Source organism: Porites lutea, chromosome 7 (assembly GCF_958299795.1).
Source record: "Porites lutea chromosome 7, jaPorLute2.1, whole genome shotgun sequence".
Taxonomy (NCBI): Eukaryota; Metazoa; Cnidaria; class Anthozoa; order Scleractinia; family Poritidae; genus Porites; species Porites lutea.
The window spans coordinates 15,940,803-15,960,679 of NC_133207.1; the positions used below are offsets into that span (position 1 = coordinate 15,940,803).

Sequence of the window (19,877 nt, forward strand, 5' to 3'; positions counted from 1 at the left end):
CTTTACAAACTGGACGGAAATTGGGCCGAGGTAACTCCAGCAAAGACTTCTGGGGCTGTTACCAGAATCAGGGAAAAAATTGGCCAATAGCTGACCGGCGCGTCCCCAGTAGCGATCCCAGAAATAACTGCGGGAAACATTTCTGCTCCAGTTCCCTTCTTTTTAAAGTGGCAGTTTTCATTAAGGCAGGAAGGTCCTAACTAATGAATATTCTTCGGTGAAGGAGCCGGTACAGATTTTTATGGAACAACATGTTATGTAAATAGGCCGAAACTAGTTCTTTCCTTATTTTTCAAAGTGTTTCAAGTTTATAAATGGCTACAGCCAAGACAAATCCTAATAAAAATCTCCCATTAACTATAAATTGAAGAAATGGTTAAGGTAGTTATGCATGCAATTCATACAACAATTAATTATTAAAAGCCTGAAAAATATCATTGCTTGAAGCTTGGCTTCTTTTCAGTTTAATTTAATTTAATTGCCTGCATTTAAACTCGATGGTTATTTCTTTACGTCGTTTCATCTCCTTAGTTCATATATAATTTATTTCATGTTGACTTCTAAGAAAATTTCAAACCTCCGACACAGACAAACCATGGCCAGTTATCACTACAAAGTGTTTGAAATCCTGGAAAACAGTGATAACCCACACTATTGATGACAATAATATTATTCTTACACTCTTCGGACAAAATAGAGATTTAGACTCTCGTTTACGACAGACAACAAATGTAAATAACTGTTCAATGTGACCAAGTTTTCTCCTTACTTGTTGTTTACTGTTCTATATAACTACACGGAAATCAGTGGATTCATGGCAGTTTTATCCATAAGAATTGTTCTGAGATGTGACATCAGTGCCCAGTGGTTCAAAAGATGGATTTGCTATCTACTGGATAAATCTCTATCCAGTGGATAACTCATTGGTTTTGCTAAAATGTATCTGCTGGGTAGTGATTTATTTGTTAGATCGCACCATCCAAAGTTTGAACAACCCGGGCCTGCTGTTTTTATTTTTGAAAATTTCTCACTTATAATCTGACGTTTGCTCTAAACGTAACTCTAAAACTCTCTAATATAGTAGAAGTTCCTGCTAGATTTCCATAAACTTATTCTATTATAAGTATTTATAAATTAAGAAATATATAGTTGATGCTATGTACTTCTTTTACTCTATTTTACCTGTCTATAAGCAATGTTATTGCAAGTCTGTAGTTCGTATCATTTTTGAGCTAAGATAAGTTGAAGACAACTGCGTTTTGGAGGTTTTTTAAAGATTATATCTCAGTTTAACAAGTCTCAAATGTAAAAGATAGAACACCACTACTCTCTTCCTCATGCCACTAAATAAATAGGCCATAGTTTTGAGTTGCCCCAAGCCTGTGTCTCAAAGTGAGGCTAAGTGCAAAGCCAGTGATATGGAAATGATTTTTCACTGTCAGAGAAATGAAACTCATTATCACAAGAAAGGTTTTGCAATTAGGGTTTTTGGGCTTAATGTTAAGGTTATTTGGTAGTTTTCACCATAGCTAGTAGAGGAAACTGGTTATGAAAGCCATCAAACATCAAAATTTAAAACAACGGTGCTGTAGTTTATGTTGGAAGCTCCCTGACCGTGCACAATGCTTTGTTTTTTGTTCACAAATTGTGACTGAATAAATTAATGCGATGTTTCTTTTGGTCAGTAAGTTCAAAATAATTATAGGAATGCCATTGAACGTTGCGCACAGTCAGGTCCAAAAAACCTAACAAAAACATAACAAAAGAGTCTGACGGGTTTCATAACCATTCCACTTTTACCTAGTAAGTCATTACCCTGTACATAAAAATGTAGTAGTAAATTAAAACTGTGTATAATTTACTTATCTCCTCCAGTCAAGACCTCTTAAGGTACCCAGTTTAAGTTCCTATTGTTGATATTTACAAAGTGGTTGATGCTATAATGCATGCTTTGACATCCATTTGACCTAAGCTACAGTATGAAATTGGATGGGACAACAAGTTATTTTGGAGGCCTCTTTTACTTTTGCCTGCATCTACAATGAAAGATTTTCTTCTTTCTTCCACCCCAGTACCAAAAGAAGCTCCTTAAATTCCATATAAGATCGAATTATTTTGAATTTTGCATTTTTTATTTTACAGAAAAGACAATGACCATTTTATAAATAATACAGGGTTAGATCCAGAAATTTTTTCCGGGGGGGGTGGGGGGGGGGGGTCTGGTTCACCTGGTGAATGCTAGCTGTTGAAGCAATTTGACCACCATTATTTTAGTAACAAACTTTGACAAACCTTTCTTGCCATTGCATATCCTTCAAAAACAGGATAAGCTAAGTAGATGCTTGTTGTAATGATCATAATGCAGTACATGTAACAATCTTTTTGTAAAGGACACTGCTTTGCATTCATCTTTTGAGTTTTATAGCGACAATTTTTCAAGTTGAACAATTCTGCAATCAAATGACCCAGAGCGGTATTCTGTGGTTGGAAGGGTACGTCCAAAGAAGTTTCCATGTTAAGCTGAAGTTAGTTCAATAAATACAGATTAGGTCTGATAGGTCTGTTATAGGTCAGGGGGGCTCAAACCCCCTCCCTTCCCCTTCCTCATCAATCTGCCAACAATATTCCAGTACCTGTCACACCAATGTAATAGACTGATCTGAAATGTTTTTAAAATCCCACATGCTCCTCAGAGGCTTTATATGAAGAAACTCAGCTCTCCAATACAGTTATTCTGGACTCACTTTTATCACCCCAGCAGAAATCCTACCAGGTATAGCAGAGCCAATGACAGATCCTGACTACTGATGCTATCTTGTAGTATGGCCAAAGTAATTTGTGACCCGGCCTAAGTGCAGCAGGGTTTTGTAAAACAGTCATGTCCATTGTGCAATTCTGCAATAATCATTCTTATGAAAAATATAAAATCAGCTAAGTCACAAGTTTATGCTTAAAAGTAAATGTTTCAAACAGTGTGGGATCAGCAACTGCAAAATATGATCAACCACCATGTTTTCTAAGATTAAAAGTTATTATTTTGCTCTTATTCCATGCTGATGTAGATATTTGTTCTATTATTTTCACAAGTGAAAATACTGTTTGTGCTGATGAATATGACCCTAATAAACTTTAGAAACACTTTATTTCAGGAGTCACAGATATTAATTAAAACCCTGAGGGCACTAATGAAAAGTCAGGACTGGCTGGAGCACCAGGTCAGTTTTCACAAAAAAAGTCACCACTGCAATGCACTAAACTATTCAGGAATACACTGATCTGAGTGAAAGTCCTGATTATTGATGGAATTCTCTTCTTGAGAGTCTAGCTATCCAGTTCTGACTAATAAATATGAGTGCCCTAGGAGTAATTCAGTCACTTGCATGCTCTTGACTGATAGATCGTGGGCCTGATTTCCCACTCATTTCCACTATAAATTCCCAGTGTTGTGTAGATATTTGGTTTGTAGCGCAAAATTTCAGTTATTCCAAGCTTCCTGAGACTTTGTTCAGCAGCCCACACTTCCTCCTTATTAGTGAAGTCTTCAGTGTACACACAGATGACATAGTAACTCTTTTGCTTACCACTGTCACTAAACATATTAGCGGCAGTGCCTGATGTTCCACTGACCACTGCTTTGGCAATAGCTGTCCAGGTTGCATCAATCTTAGATCTTGAAAAGAACAAAATTTGCCAAAACATTTTGGTAATTAATTGCATGTATTTAGCTATACTTCCAGCTGGGTTCTCTGTGGGTTTTACCACAGTTTTGTCTTTTGGTACCCCTTCATTTCTTGTGAATAATTGCTAAAGCATGCTCTCATGTTATGGTACAGCCTGAAAATGTGGACGCCACCCATCACTCCCCATCCCTGGCATTACAATTTGCCGACAAAAATATACCAGTGGTAAAAACATGTTGAAAACATAACGTATGACAGTTGAAAATTGAAAAATTCATAGCAACTTCAGAATACCCAGCCACTTTGAAGCGATATCAATCAACTCCTCCAGTGGTCCTTCAGTCCTCGAGTGTTTAAGTAAAAAGTGTGGTTTCAGTTCACACTCCTGCAGTCTCGCTCGATCCATGTAGTCAATGAATCTGTTAAAATAAAGTAAGTAAAACGACTGCTCCCTCAGTCCTGTAATCAATGAATCTATTAAAATCAAGTAAGTACAGTTCCTGTAGCCCTGTAGTCAACAAATATATTACATATATTAGTTTAACTTATTCAAATTTCACATGAAGGCTGTAGGGAACAAAGAATCATGCACCCACATAGGATTGTGCATTACTATATTTGACGGCCCAAAGAACATTAAAGAATAATTATAATACATACACCATTTGACTTATCTTTGCGTTTGTTATGTTAATATTTTTTATGAATGTGGGAACCGCTTTTACAGATGTATATTAAATGGCCAGGTATTCTGCAGCTACGTTAACCAAAAATACATCAAATGCATTAATGAAAAATAAAAGTTAAGATTTGCAATATATATGTTCATGAACAAAAAAATTCTATGCAGATTTGAATCAACAAAAAAAGGGTTGAGATGAAAGAAAAAAACATGACTTGAAAACAAGAGATTGCTGACCAGTTGTCTTGTCAGTCGATGGCTTTGTTCCATTAAGACAAAGCTTCCACCCTTTACTACAGATAATTTCTTCTCCCTTGCTAGACTCATAGACGACTTAAAGAGGGAGCCTAGTTCAGTGTCATTGTCATCAGTTTCGGCTCCTCAATGAGTAAAGAACACTTTTGATTTTGTGCGCCAGACCTGCACATCAAGATAAAAATGCTGTCATAGACCTCAAATACCAGGAGAGGAAAACCCCAGCTAATAATTCTCTAAGCATTCCTCGAAGTAGAAAATATGACAAGAACCCTGAAGTGTGAAGAACGCAAATTCTTGGTCATTTTGTTGAAATTTGCACTCTTAGGTGGTTATATACACTAAAATTAATAATACTACCTCTGAGTGCAAAACTCAACAAAATGTCATTTAAACCAACCTGGAACAGCAAGGAAACATAGTTAAAGGTAATAAGGAGCTAATTGTTTTGCAATATTTCCATTTTTTGGCTCCACTGAATCTGATCCATTTATACAAGCTTTGGCTGTACCAACCCATAAGATAGGGGTGTCATATTTGGTGGAAAACAGAGGAAGAGGAAATTCCAGTTGAAAATTAACCAGGAAAACCATCTATGAACAATGCCATGTAATGGTAAAGGAATATCCATTTGGAACTATTGCACATTAATGTTGACTCCTTTTCAGGGGAATATAGTCTACTCTCCAGCTCCAAACCTCTTTTGTTGATCCTGTCGAATGCAAAGAGCATTGACACCTTTGAGGTGAATTATCTGTAATCCCAAGGATGTGCTCTTACAGGTATTGACTGGGCTGCCTGTGCGACTCAATTTTTCTTTTTTTGTGGACTCATTTCCCATTGATTTTTTTATCACAACATTTGCCTCATATCATTTCGTTCATGAACTTATATTTCTCATTGCATTCGATGTATTTTTCAATTTTTTGACTTACCGTACGTATTATTTTACCACCGATCTCTCCACCGTACCCTGGGTACCAGAGGTTTTTTCTCGCGTTTGAAGACGAGCTTAGTCGGCCGTAGGCCGACAAGCCTCTGGCACCCAGGGTATCTCCACCGTGGCACTAGGTGCTAATCGCTGATGCGTAAAATCGTGGAAATCAGTCTGATTCCGCGCTTTTAATAAACTTAAATTAAACTAAATCAATTAAACCAAACCAAAACAGAGTGCTTATGATATAAAAATCACTCATGATAAAGAAGACGGCTAAGAAGGATTTTGTGAAGCTGAATATATAATATATCAAATTCTACAAGGGCACCAAACGACAGTTTCCTCGTTAACCTGTTTCAGAGGTGTTCCGTCATCCTGGGGGAACTCGAGTCGTTTCGAAATTACAAGGGCTTCAGTTTTATTATCCCGAAAATTTTAAATACAATGAAACGTATACGAAAGTGAGAATTTTTCTGATTCTCCTCTTCATCACATTTTTGAATCCGAAAACTTTAGGTTGCCTGAAAAATAGCGTAACATAGGAAGTGACACTGTGGAAAAAATAATCTTAAGAAAATCGTATTGCATTTATTAGATAAAATTCGAAAATTTTACGTGAATGGAACGGTCATCTAGAAATTTTTAGCCGTCCTCAAGAAAATTCTAGGCAATATCTGCTTCTCCGAACCGATATTTTACACGAAGCAGTCGTTGATCGTGAGGTTGATTCTATATTTCTCAAAGTAAACTTAAGCTTAAATATTAACTGTTGTCTTTCTTACCTTGGACAATATATTACCCACTTTCCAGACATGTAAGCATATTTCTTTGCAAGTCTCTGAACGTAATAGTGGCTAATTCCCCCCGGCTTTTTTATCCTTTGTTCCCACTCTTGCAGAAGCGTTGTCTTTTGGGGTTCGGCTATGGCGTGTGGGTATTGGAACTCTCTTGGACGCTGTTTTGGATCTCCTGCAAAGACTCCCATGTTAACGAAATCAATTTTAGTAGGCTGGTTTTTGTCAAGAAAGTCATCAATGGTAACGTCCCCGTCGTAAACTATCCAGTCCTCCATATCTGTGCCACGACAGACAGCTGTCGCCACGACAAAATACGTCTTCGCAGTCTAAGCATCCTCGAAGACCCACAGGTTACCCAACCTGACACGAGTGAGAGTCGTTGTTGCAACTGAGTCTAAGTCATTTATGGTTTTAATAAACTATGGTTTAAGATATTCCCGAGGAACGATACATGGTGAAGAAAATTAAAGTTTAAAAAATTTGAAAAAAGAAATCTAAATTATTTGGTCACGTGATCGACCACGCCCTCCACTGTTCAAAAATTGTAACCAACGATTCCCACATTCCCACCACTCCACAGGCTTTCCCAAGGCTAAGTTTATGGGGATTGGGGAACTCGCGAGCACGCGAGAAGCGCGAGCGAGGGATGATCGGAACGGGAGCGTAGAGCGCGAGCGGGGAGTCATTCCCTTCGTCCCCGCTTTTCTCAATAATTAACTCAAATATCCCCTAGTGATCGCGAGCGACTGGGGACGAGGAAGCCACTTGCCAAACGAGTAGCTCGAGGCTCGAGTAGCTCCAGTTTCTCTGGGTCAAAACATTGTCCCTACAAAGTGTTTCCAGTCTTCCTCTAACCAAAATTATCGACAGGAGAAAGACGTTTATTGACCTCGCCTCATTCCCTTTTTTTTCGAAAACACTATTAGTAGCCACTTTTTGGACCTACTAAAGGAAAACGGTTTGCCCTGTATCTGGTGGGAACTTCGACTCAAAGAATTTCTCGATAAAACAGGGCGCGGCTGGTACGTGATCTACATCTACATCTATTTAGTCACTCTTCAACGTTTTACTCATCAAGAAGAGTTAACAAATAAAAGTGTAAATAAAAAATTCAGACTAAAAAATAACTACATCTATTGATGCAGTTACAGACAATTTTTAGAATGAAATTGGAGAATTTCTTGGTTATGATTGACCTTAAATTTTCAGTCATGAGATATCTTGAAAATGCTTTACATTACACTACCCCCCTTTTAAAATCTGTAACGCTCGCTTTTCAAGTCCCGTGGAAGATCCCGCGGGTAGCGTTCTAGATGCCATGCGATTTCACGCCTTGGGTAGCCTGTTCACAGACCCTCCATTTTCTCTTAAAAGTCCGCCGAGCGCGCTCGCCGATTATCGAAAAGAAAAATAAAGAAACTTCTCTGTGCAGGCTACGGTTTGGGCGCCATCTTGGACTGGCTGGCTGCCACAACTGGCTTTGATCTCATGTGTTCATTATTTTTCTTGCCCGGGGACTGGTATCCATCAATCAATAACTTTATTCAATCAGTAACTTTCTTTAAATTCAATTTTGAAAGCAAGGGCCAACTTACAAAAAAGAAGGACCGGATCCTAATAAACGATCTAATCAGCAATAAGTGAAAATATTAAACAAAAGAAGCAAGACTGATTTTACATTCGGGAATATATATAATTTTTACCAATATTTCGGAAGGCACGGCCTTCCTTCTTCAGGGTCTTACATACAATGAGGCTCTACCACGACTACCTGCAGGACTACCACGACTACCGCGACTACCTTAACCAGTACCCACCACGACCAGCGCTCGGTACAACTACCACTGCGACTACCACGACTACCGTAACTACCATGGCTACCGAGACTACCAGGACTACTGAGACTACCACGACGTGTGTTCAGTACGACTACCAGCACTACCAGCATTATCAGCGCTACCCGAGACTATCAGCACTATTCAAGACTACCACGGCTATCTCCGCCACTGTTACCATATCGTCTTCTGGCATCGTTGTTGCAGCGACTTCCCCGAGTGACGTCAAAATCGTGACGATAGTAACAACACATTGCGCATCTCTATCATGGCAATCTGCCACTTGTCATCCTTGCTGTTACTTGAATTATATCTCTCTTGGGGAAGGGAAATATCTCTCACGGGACACAAGCAACTTAAAATAACCAAAAAGATTTCTTCGTGTTTCGCGGTTATTTTCCATGTCGATTTTTCTTTAATATCATTTAATTTTCTGAAATCATTAAATCTTATCTTAAACCGTGAAAAAAATATGCCTGAAAAATTCATGCCAGTTATGACGTAAAGCGTCCTTGCAAACGGTGCATGTTGACTTTTTGTATCCGGAAAGAAAAAGTTGCGGATTTAAAACATCTAGATACGTGTGGACGTGGAAATTTTTGTATCCGGAAAGAAAAAGTTGGGGGTTCGAAAATATCCGGATTCGTAGAGACAGGGCCTATGCAATTAACCACGATGACGACGATGAGAACTACAGAAAACCTGAACTGGTTTTTAAATGAACAAAACAACAGCTTTGCATGAGTATCACCCTCTTTAATACATTTCGTTGACGTCCACTGCACGAATTCTGCACGAATATGACGTGAAACCTCCTAATGCGATGCCTCATGGACTGGAGGACGTGAACATATGAAAACAAGACGCTATGGGAGCGTATATTTGGGCGTCGATGTGCTACGCGTGAGTGAAGTTTTTAATGTGTATTAGGGATGTGTGAGTAGTGCAGTAGCGTTGCATATTTTAGGGGTTGGTAGAGAAGCGCTTGTAGTGGAAGGCGTAGAGTTACACTGGACGTGAATTGGTAGGATAATGGCTGTAGTTTGTTAGTCAGTGAATCTTGTTTGTCGTAGAATTTAATATTAAGTCACAAAAAATAATAGGTGTTGCAGTGAGGTAGTTGTGGAAGTGCTAATTTGGTTATGAAGGGATAGTGTACTTACAGTGTGTTGAAATGAAGTGGTGCTTGTGAAAAGTCTTATCAATAGTCGAAAACATACTTGTACTTATTTTAAACGCTGTTAAGTTTTTTGTTTAGGATTGCTTTTCGCTTTTTCTTTTTAATATTTGTATCTAGAGAACATGGATTAGGCCAAAAGTTCATTTAATATAGAAAAGAAGATGTTGAGGCGGGAGGGCTGAAGTTTTAAGTGTGTGCTCGGGAGCTTTGAAAAATCGGTGAGGTCAAGGGCAAGGCGTAAAATTTGCCTATATATGGACTTAGGGCCTGATTACATGCGCCAGGCTGGCACACTTTGCAGAAAACCCGGCACCTTAGTTAAACGCAACAAAATCAAATTTGCGATTATATGACAACCGAGCCAGCCCGGTTAGCTGGGATCCCAGTATTGTGATGCCGGGATCCGGGTGGAAATTTTCCTAGTAATCACCCTTGCCGGGCGGCCAGGGGAATCAATCAAGCGAAAAACAGGACAACAGGTAACACACCGTTCATGGGCATTGCTTTCCAGGCTCATGTGATCAAGCCCTTATTGTGAGTTGTATTGTCACGCAGTTTGCACGTGAAAGCTTTGGAATTGCCGTTTTTGTGGTTCGTGAGTGAGAGAATACGACTAAATCTAATTAACCCAACGGTTTTGAAAATAGAACACGGTTTTCACGTGAAGATGTTGGACTGTGCGTCTGGGTCCAAATAGACGAGATGAAGTTTGAAAGGACGCAAATTCCTTTTTAGCAACGTTTTACTGCTGTGGTAGTCGTCGTTGGTTAAAGGAGCTCGTTAGTTGTTTTCAGGTTCAATCGCCATGAACAAAGATTTGCAAAAATTACCACCACAGCTGTATAAGAGAAAGATAAAAAATTTGTTATGATTAGGGTTACAATTACATCGGAGTTGTTGTAGCAACGAATTGACGCTACTGGCTGTTTCACTTGCAGCCGTATTTCTCAGCACTGGGAACTGTTCTTCCAAAATGGTTCACGGGAACTTTTTCCTCCAATAGCCGCCTCGATATTCGAAAGGCCTTTAAGGCGTTATCGAGATATTTTGGGATGAAGTTTTTATGGTTAGAAATATGGTAAAAACTGGACAATCTATCCCGGTCAGCCAACCTATAGCCTTGCTATAGCCAAGACAACTCGTAATAAAAATCTTCCATTAAATATAAATTGAAGAAATGGTTAAGGTAGTTATGCGGGCAATTCATACAACAGTTAATTAAATGCCCGAAAAATATCAGTGCTTGAAGCCTGGCTTCTTTTCAGTTTAATTGCCTGCATATAAACTACGATGGTCATTTCCCTATTTAATTTCATCTGCCTAGTTCATATATAATTTATTTCATCTTGACTTCTAAGGAAATTTCAAACGTTCAACACAGACTTACTATGGCCATTTATCGCTACAAAGTGTTTGAAATCCTGTTTGAAGACCCACACCCGTGGATGACAATTCCTACCAGGCGCGTAGCAGGGGCGGTTCGAGGGGTTCGAACGAACACCCTTTGCAGGCCAATGATGGAGGATAGTCCTGTTGTGAGTTGATAATTAAGTAGCCCATGTTGTGGCCCCAGTATATCCTAGTGACCTAGTATTATATGTAGTCAAAATAATCCCGCTATTATATTTCCTTAACAGGCGTTCCGGATTTGACAATTGGAGTCTCGAAAGACGAAAGGCCGGGAATACGATTTTGGGGGACCTAGGTGATACTTGTTTAAAACATATTGACGTTTGACGCTGCTTTCAGTACAAAGACACCGGAGCCGGGGAACTGGGGGCTTAAGCTTCTGCTTCGACCTTGCAGTACACGTCGAGTTTTCTGCTGAAATGTTTCGTGTACTTAGCCGGTATGTATCACTATGTATGAATGTTCCAAGTCAAACGGAAATATTGTTGTTAAGACTAAACGTACCTGTTATTTTCCACTTGATCGAGTTTGGAATATTCACGTGGAGACTACTGAAAATAGCATTTCCAGGTTTCTAGATTTCAACATTTTTGGGGGGGAGCAAGTTGCCCCAAGAAACACCTAGGGGCTCGCGCCTTTGGCACTGGCAGTATTTCCCGCTTTTAAGAAATATTCGTATCAGTAGGGCCATTTATACGAGGAAAAATAAGACGCGTCTTACATAAGACGCGTCTTAAATAAGTCGCGAACTGTAGCATTTATACGAGCATGTCTTATCTAATAAGACGCGTCTTAGCTAAGCCGCGTCTTATTTTAGACGAAATGTGCCGTTTATACGGAAAGTTCGCGTCTTATTTAAGACGCGTCTTATGTAAGACGCGTTTTATTTTTCCTCGTATAAATGGCCCTATTGTTTCTCAGTTTGTACAGTCGAATCTTCATGTGCGATCACTTGCCACAAGCCACCTAGCCTGCGTGGCAAGCTGTCGAAAGGGAAGGGGAAGGGAATTGGCGCGCGCTCTCGCGCGCCTAAAACGCCTGCCACGCAGGCTACAAGCCACCATATATCCCGGCAAAGTACCAACATTTTCCTCAGTCAAAGCCCTGTGGTTAGCGACCACCTTTGGTAAGCGACGGCGACCACTTTGACGGTGACGATTTTATTATCTCCCATTGTTTTTAGCCTCTCTTGTCTCATCTCTATGTTCTCAGTATGTACTACGCTAACAAAAATATTCGAAGAACTTTTAGTGATCGGTGACAACAAGTGACTACACATATCGTAACTTAGAAGCTGCATGAAATCAGTTCTTTACCAAAAAGTAGATATCTCGGGACCTGCTTCTCGAGAGAGACTCTTGTAGTTTGATTCTCGTATTAAAACGACCACCTGCTAAATGTTCGCATTTTGGGTGGGTGCTTACGGGAGGTTCGGCTGTATTCGCAATACAGAGGACTGCAACCAAGACGCTACCAGCCTGAATTATTTCAGGTCCATAAGGTGTGGTTACACCCAGTTAGGCTACATGACAAGTGTGGATCGTGTAATGAAAGGCAGCAGGATTGTTGAGGGAGTGGTGGGCGCAGGCGTCCCACAAAATATAGGCCATTTTCGGGTTCCCTCAAGCGTCTGTTTCAAAGCGAGGCTAATTACGAAGCCATTGATATGTAATTGTTTTTATTTTATTGTTTATTCTCATGCAATAAAACTCATTATAACAAGAAAGGTTTTGCGTGAAGCCTCGTTTAAAAGTAAAGGTTTTCGGAACTCGGAAAAGTCCTATTGATTTTTGGTAATAGGCTGTTTGGTCCTTTTTACCCTGTAACATGTTTAACCTGTACTTAAGAATGTAGAATTTAATAAATTCAAGCAATGTAAAAGGTGTCATTGTTTCTCAGTTTGTACAGTCGAATCTCCATGTGCGATCACCTGCCACAAGCCACGATATATCCCGGCAAAGCACCAACATTTTCCGGCATGTGCTAAAACCCAGATGATACTGGTAAAAATGTCTGTAAAAATGGTATCGTCCATCGTATATCGTCCAGAATCTTTGGTCTGGATTTTAGTACATGCGACATTTATTTACCTGGTAAGCGACCTCGACCACTTTGACGGTGACGATTTTATTATCTCCCATTGTTTTCACAGTCAAACCAGGTCAAGCGTACCCCCCAAGAATCCATTAATGAATTTATTATTCAAAAGTTGAATCCGTTACTAGTTGTAGATTTCAGCACAGGTAGCCCAAGCTCGAAATATGAGCATCGGCGAGCATCGGCATTGTTGCGTAACATTCAAAATATAAGGATTTGTATGGGAAAAAAACCTATCATTTCTGTAACCTACGAAAATGAAAGGATTTCAATAAAAAACAGCTTACCTTACTTAAAATGTGTGTTACATCTCTCCTGTGTGGTCCACGGGCCGATTTATGGCCGATTTATGGGTTTTTATGTAAACGGCTTTCTCTCTATATAAAGGTAAACCGTTAAACCTTCCTTTTCCCTTCTTCCTTTTTTTTTCCTTTTTTGTTTTGTCTTGTTTGCTTATTTGTTTTGCTGTTTTTTTTGTTTTGTTTTTAAATATATACTTAAATAACTGTTACTAAAGTGCAATAAACAGCAAGAAAAGTATTGTGTTTCCAGAACAAGGATAGTATATTTATAATATGAATTTCTATCATTTCCTAAAATTCTCTGTGGGAAAACCAGAGGTGATAACTAATTGACTATTTTCTAAACAACGTACCCACGAGTTGACTATAGTCTTTCTTTGATTCAAATAATCAATTCACTGACAGAATCTTGGGGGGTACGCTTGACTTGGTTTGACTGTATAAACCTCTCGTGGGCGACCAATGTCTATCTTTACCCTCCTAGAAATGGCTAGACCGTAGAATCAATTGTACTCATTTAGAAATGCGACACACAAAGAAGACATAACGTTTATAAAAAGAGATCAATGACAATATTTTCCACTTTGGTTTTCGTTCACTGCTTTCTTTGAACTCGCGTGACTGAGCGGCGTCATGATTATCGCGTGACTAGATGCTTTCTTCTTCCCCTGGGAGCTTCGCCCAGCCGTCTCAGTCGACATGTTTAGCGAACTGCCTCAATTTTTGTTTTCCCTTCAAGGCTTTCTATTGATGATAATTCTTGTTGTAACGCTGTACGTCATTTCTTGCCTTTTGTTCCCTGATGTTTCCGTTTCTGATTTGGAGAAGAAAGCCGTTCTTATCACGGGATGCGACAGTGGTTTTGGTTACGAGCTCGCAAAGAAGCTCGATTCTCGAGGTTTACAGGTTTTTGCTGGGTGTCTAACTTCAGACGGACAAGCAAAGCTGAGAAGTGAATGCTCTCGAAAACTGACCACATTACAACTTGACGTTACAAATGCGAGCGACGTGCAGAATGCTTTGAAAGAAGTAAATTCCCACCTGCCTCCCCAAGGTAAGTGAAAAGAACACGCAATCGTTTAAACAGTGGAGGACTCTGCGAACATTGACGAACTGAAATTATAGCTCTTGAGCAATTTCTTGCCACCGAAAAATGTCAATTAATTATGCACAAGAGGAGATTTTTGCGGCCGTTTACACACATCTCTGACATCTCCAGTTGATCTGAAAACATTCATCAAATATTACGTAATATTGGGGCAGGCCGGTATGGCCCATCTCCGATGAGCTTTTGCTTTTGAATATCTGTATCACTTTGAGGACTCACCGTTTTTTTCTTACCTTTGAAGAATTCCATAAAATTGTATTCACCCCTGAAGACTACCATAAAATAATTGGATCAACCCCTGAAAATGCCTGAAAAAGGTACTCTTTTGGGGGAACCTCCCTCTATGGATCAGTATAGGGCCGAATAACCCCCCACTGAGGTTTGGTTGGTCCCAAGCCCTTCTACTCAGGAACCTGCAGCTTGCAAACAAATGCATGTAATTTTATGCCCTCCAAGAAAGCACTTTTATAATAGTAAAGATCTTATATAAAATGCACAAGGAAAGGAGGGTCCTGAAGGTGTAAAATGGGAATTGGGATTTGGACTGGGAAAATGGGATTTGGTTGCTGGGACTGGGATTTGAGTGAGAAAAAAAGGCAAAATGGGAATGGGATTGGTGTTTTGTTAGCATATCAGTGGGATCGGGACACTGGTTAGTGGGATTTGGAAAAAAATGGTGGCTGGGAAACGGGATTGGTAACCCCCCTTCAGGACCGTTGGAAAGCAGTAGTCTGTTCCAGGCTCTCAGATAGGCCTAGATACAAATATCGCAAAAAATGACCTAAATTTCTTTCTAGAAGTTCTCATAAAATTCCTAAATTTCTTAAAAAATCTTCTAAATTTCTCAGAAATATCATTTTTTTCTAATGTTAATTTGACCCATTTTTGGCTTTATATCAATTAAAGAAATGAAAAAAAATATATACATTATTATTTGAATAGCAAAAGATGTGTATTGCAGGGCCTTCTCTTCCTCTTTGTTCTTGTTCACTCGCCTGTTCAATTTCCACTTCGATAACTTCCGCCATGTTGACTGATTGATTCCACGTGGCGTCGAATTAATTGGTAGGTACTTTGTATATGGTGCATCTTATTGTACTGCAGAATAAATCTGCTGAATTGGTAGTATCGCTGGCTCGTAAAAGGACACGAAATTAATATAAACTGTTTTTTTTGCTCTTATGAAGTATTTTTTTTGTGATAATTGCTCTAAATATCACTTTTTTTTCTAAATTTCTCAATATTTTCTAAATTTCTCAAAAACTTCTAAATATCTCAAAAAATATCGCGATATTTGTATCTAGGCTTACTCTCAGATGGTAGGGATGACCTGTAAGTGAAATGCACGCAAAAATATAGGTGCGTGATCTGGGAAAAGGTGGGGGAACAGTAAAAAGTTTCCTTCCAGTTACGTCTCCTCTTCTTTTATTTTTGTGTTTGCACTTTCTCAATTTCGGGGACCAGTCTATGTCGGAGCCTGGAACAACCCAGGAAAGCAGTAAACATGCGGTGAGTGTTTTTTTGCAGTTAAAATAACATGTCTTGATGTACTTTTAGGTTTGTGGGCTATAGTGAACAATGCTGGGATTGGACCTGTGGGTCTTATTGAATGGCAGAATGTAGAAGAAATGAAGCATGTTCTTGATGTCAATCTCTGGGGGATGGTATCAGTGACCAAGGCATTCTTGCCACAGCTTAAGAAAACCAAGGGACGCATTGTTAATGTAGCTAGTACATGGGGAACAATTTCGCTCCCCTCTGTAACAGCATATTGCATATCAAAGCATGGTGTTCAAGCATTTTGTGATTCTCTGCGTCGAGAGGTAAAGCAGTTTGGTGTTTCTGTTCACATTTTGGACCCTGGTATGTTTAGAACCAACCTGGCAAATAGTGAAGTGGCTATAAAGCAGGTAGAGAGGTTATGGGCTAACCTTGATGTGGACACAAAGAAAAGTTATGGAGGAGAGTTAAATTTAGGTAAGTAATATATAGATTTAGCCAAGGCCCAAAGCGAAGCTCTCGTGTGAAGTTTCAAGAGCTCTTTTAAGAAATGTACTCTTTCTGAAGTAAAGTTTCCGAGTCTTCGATCACTTTATTACCATAACTGGTCAGCGGAGAACTTTAAAAAACATGTCACCTAAAAGGTACAAAGGTAAAGCGACCATATTTTACGTTGATAACTCGTGACAGTAATAGTAACGGATATTAACTTGAGGTCGACGATGCGCTCATTTTACAGGGGCCCTCTCTCCATCAATGCTCCGTTTTAAGGGTATTTAAAGCTAGTCAATTGAGCTACACAGAAAGGAGAGAGGTTAAAAGAAGGATGTGGTGTCACCGGGGATCGAACTCGGGACTTCATGTACCAAGGAATGTACACTAACCAACTGTGCCACCCTTAGCTTGCTCACCTCATTGAGTTGTACACCTGAGCACCTGAGATGGACGAGCTCATGCAAGAGAGTGTTCTCTCTTGGTTCATCATGAATACCCAATTTTCTTACCTGAGGTGCTCTGCTCTGGCCTGAGAAAGCCGTGGGGGAGTAGGGTATGTGTGTCTCATTGCTTGCCAAAGCCGTGATCGCCAAAACACAAAATCCCAGAAAGATATCCCAACGAAGAAAGAAAGATTTTCTCCAGATCATAAGGGTTCCGTTCTAGGACCGACCTTATTTTCTCTTTACACAAGTGATTTACCTGAAGCTATAACCACTGCGACAACCTACATGTATGCTGATGATACTACCCTATATTGCATTGGCGATTCTATCGACGCAGTAATTTCTGAACTTAACAAAGCTTTGGGAGAGCTTCTATACTGGTGCAAAACAAACTCCCTTGTGCCTCATCTAAAGAAATGCGAAGCAATGATCCTCCATCGTGGCCCATTGAAAGAGTTAACGTTGGCCCAGCACACCATCAAATGGGTTACACACTCTCGTCTATTAGGCGTATTGATAGATGATCAACTAAACTGGTCTAAACATGTTAGTGTTGTTAGAAAGGCTTTGTTCATAAGTTAAACTTGTTAAAACGTAGCAAATTATTTCCAAAGAATATGTTATTAGACTTGTATTTTAGAGTTATTATGCTGTCGATCGTATATGGTATATCAGTATGGGGAGGCCTCACAAATAAGGAAGGTTTTAAGGCATTAGAAGCACTGCATTGTAGAGCTGCGAGAATTATCTTTGAGCTACCTCGGGAGATGTCTAATGCAGATGTTATGAAAAAGGCTAATTGGTCTTCTTTAGCCTTTATGTATAAAGTTAGCTTAGCTAAGCTTATGTATAAAATCCACAATAACCTGACTCCATACGCTATGTCAGCTATTATTAAGAACAATGATAACATCAAGCGATATCAACTTAGGAAGAAACTGAAAATTGATGTCCCTCGTTTTAACACCAACTACATGAGGAACTCTGTAGCTCGTAGAGGAGCAATAGTTTGGAACACGTTGGTTCCTCAACTTAATGACGATATAGACAATGTTAAGAAATATGCGATTATGGCAAGACGGTCAAAGGCTCTGCTACACCTAGATTTCGACTGTATCTCGCCTCAAACATTAACCAGAAGGGAGGAAGATTTTAAGTATAATTAGTGTTAATAATTAGTCGATACTAGAGTACCACCTTGTACTTTAGAATTTTAAGCTTTTATCGTTTTAGACTTGTAAGTAGTAAGTAGCTATATGATTTTAGCTGGTGTATATCCTATTTATTTTCTAATTCATTAGTTATCTTATCTAATTATTTAGACACGACCCCACAAGCGAAGCGTCGCTTTAAATACTTATCATGTATAAATAAAGATTATTGATTGATTGATTGATTGCTGCATTGTGCATGCAAGAGCTCGGCTATCACTTTTTTTTTGACACCTGACACTGATGTTGGTGAGCCACAACCTTATTTAATTATGCTTGGAAGAAGGTTAAAATAACCAAAAAATCGAAAAAGCAAGAATAAGAAAATTAACTGAAAGCTAGTCTGTGAACAGCAGCCCCCTTCCCTCAAACAAAATCTCCAGATTTTGTTTGAGGGAAGGGGGTGGGGTGGAGGGGGAGGGGGCTTATGCACTTAAAGGCTTAATTAGTGAAAGTCGACCAAGACTGCTTAATTCTGTAAAGATTCCAGCAGAAAAACCTCAGTTGAGATTCATTTGAAAATGAAAAGAGGGATATGGCAAAAAAAAATTATGTGGACATTGAAATGGTGATACATCATAAATGGTTGAATTACAGCTTAGAAAAAAATAAATTTAAGTCACCTGTCCATTATATATATCGTGCGTATACATGTACAGCTGAAATATGGAAAGAATTATTTTTTCATTTCCTGGAAAAGCGTTTTTTATCATTAAATTGGGATGACTGATACATTTTTCGCACTGTGTTGGTGTGTTTGTGTCAGTATATTTCTTTTATCCTTTTATTATTCCTTAATCCTGGTGGTGTCAGTGGCCTTTTTCTTCCGTAAACACCGTACCTTACTGACAACACTAGCTAGAGCTGAGTAAAATAGAAAATTAACTACTGCATTTTCCTGCATATTAATTTACTGAAAATGTCCTGCTGAAAACGCTGGAAATGGTATAATTTTCTGAGACCCTAAATTTAAAAATTTTCTGGGTAAGCATGCCCTCAGCCCCCTGGCCCTTGGTTGGCTGCCTTCGGCGCTACAAACTTTCTCCCCGTGTGCATACACCTTCAAAATCTCATGCTACGCCACTGCCTAGGACTAAATTGTTATTTTCATGATTAATAATTAATGATGAAAATAATAATTTAGTAATTTATTTAATTACAGAATTATTATACTGTTTTACTCACTAGAAGTGGAATAATTTTGTAACGGATGGTTTGTTAATGTCCATATTTTACTTAATCTTCCCTAGGAAAGGTCATGTATGCTGGTCAGTTTATGTTTTTTCTGTCACCACATATTTACAAAGTGGTTGATGCAATGACGCATGCTGTGACATCCACTCGACCTAAGCTGCGGTATGGAGTAGGATGGGACCACAAATTCTTTTGGAGGCCTCTTTCTCTTTTGCCATCTGAAATACAAGATTTAATTCTTCCTCCTATGCAAGCACACAAAGGAGCTCCGTAAATCATACTTAGTAATGAAATATTAAACTAAAGAGGGATTGATTAGTAAGTTTCGCGGCGCTCTTGTTAGCGGTTTTGTAAACATTGGATTGATTTTTTATTAACACTGTCGTTTTATAAGGTCACCTTTGAGTTTCAAGATTATTATGTTTTGTATTAGGGACCGGTCATTATTTATCGCCTGGGGGGGGTCGGAGGATTTTGGGCTAAACACGATGAAATTTAGCCGATCCCCCCTTTAAGTGTTATTTTATTGAAGTGATCCCCCCTCATAACACTGTCGTTTTATATGATCACCTTTAAGTTTCAAGATTATCATGTTTTGTAAGGAAGTAAAGTAAGGGCTACAATTTACTATTTTTCTGTCAGAAATTTCGTGTTTACAAGTGTGAGCCTTAGTAAATTTTGCCAGGGGGTCGGGCACTTGCCAACCCTCTGAGGCCACCCCAAGCTTTTGACATGTATGTGGTTTCCT

The 19,877-nt window shown here is 39.2% G+C and overlaps 2 protein-coding genes across 2 annotated transcripts; one reads left to right on the forward strand and one right to left on the reverse strand.

The window, feature by feature from the left end:
* Positions 1 to 3,170: 3,170 nt before the first annotated feature.
* On the reverse strand, positions 3,171 to 6,711 carry LOC140944065 (UPF0696 protein C11orf68 homolog). Its single transcript, XM_073393175.1, has 2 exons — positions 6,337 to 6,711; positions 3,171 to 3,670 (listed from the first exon to the last, which is right to left on the reverse strand). The coding sequence occupies exons 1-2, from the start codon at positions 6,624 to 6,626 to the stop codon at positions 3,373 to 3,375; spliced, it is 588 nt and encodes a 195-aa protein (XP_073249276.1). The 5' UTR covers positions 6,627 to 6,711; the 3' UTR covers positions 3,171 to 3,372.
* Positions 6,712 to 13,857: 7,146 nt separating this feature from the next.
* On the forward strand, positions 13,858 to 19,550 carry LOC140943000 (retinol dehydrogenase 7-like). The gene is made up of 3 exons (XM_073392026.1): positions 13,858 to 14,229; positions 15,841 to 16,260; positions 19,186 to 19,550. The coding sequence occupies exons 1-3, from the start codon at positions 13,875 to 13,877 to the stop codon at positions 19,401 to 19,403; spliced, it is 993 nt and encodes a 330-aa protein (XP_073248127.1). The 5' UTR covers positions 13,858 to 13,874; the 3' UTR covers positions 19,404 to 19,550.
* The last annotated feature ends 327 nt before the right edge of the window (positions 19,551 to 19,877 follow it).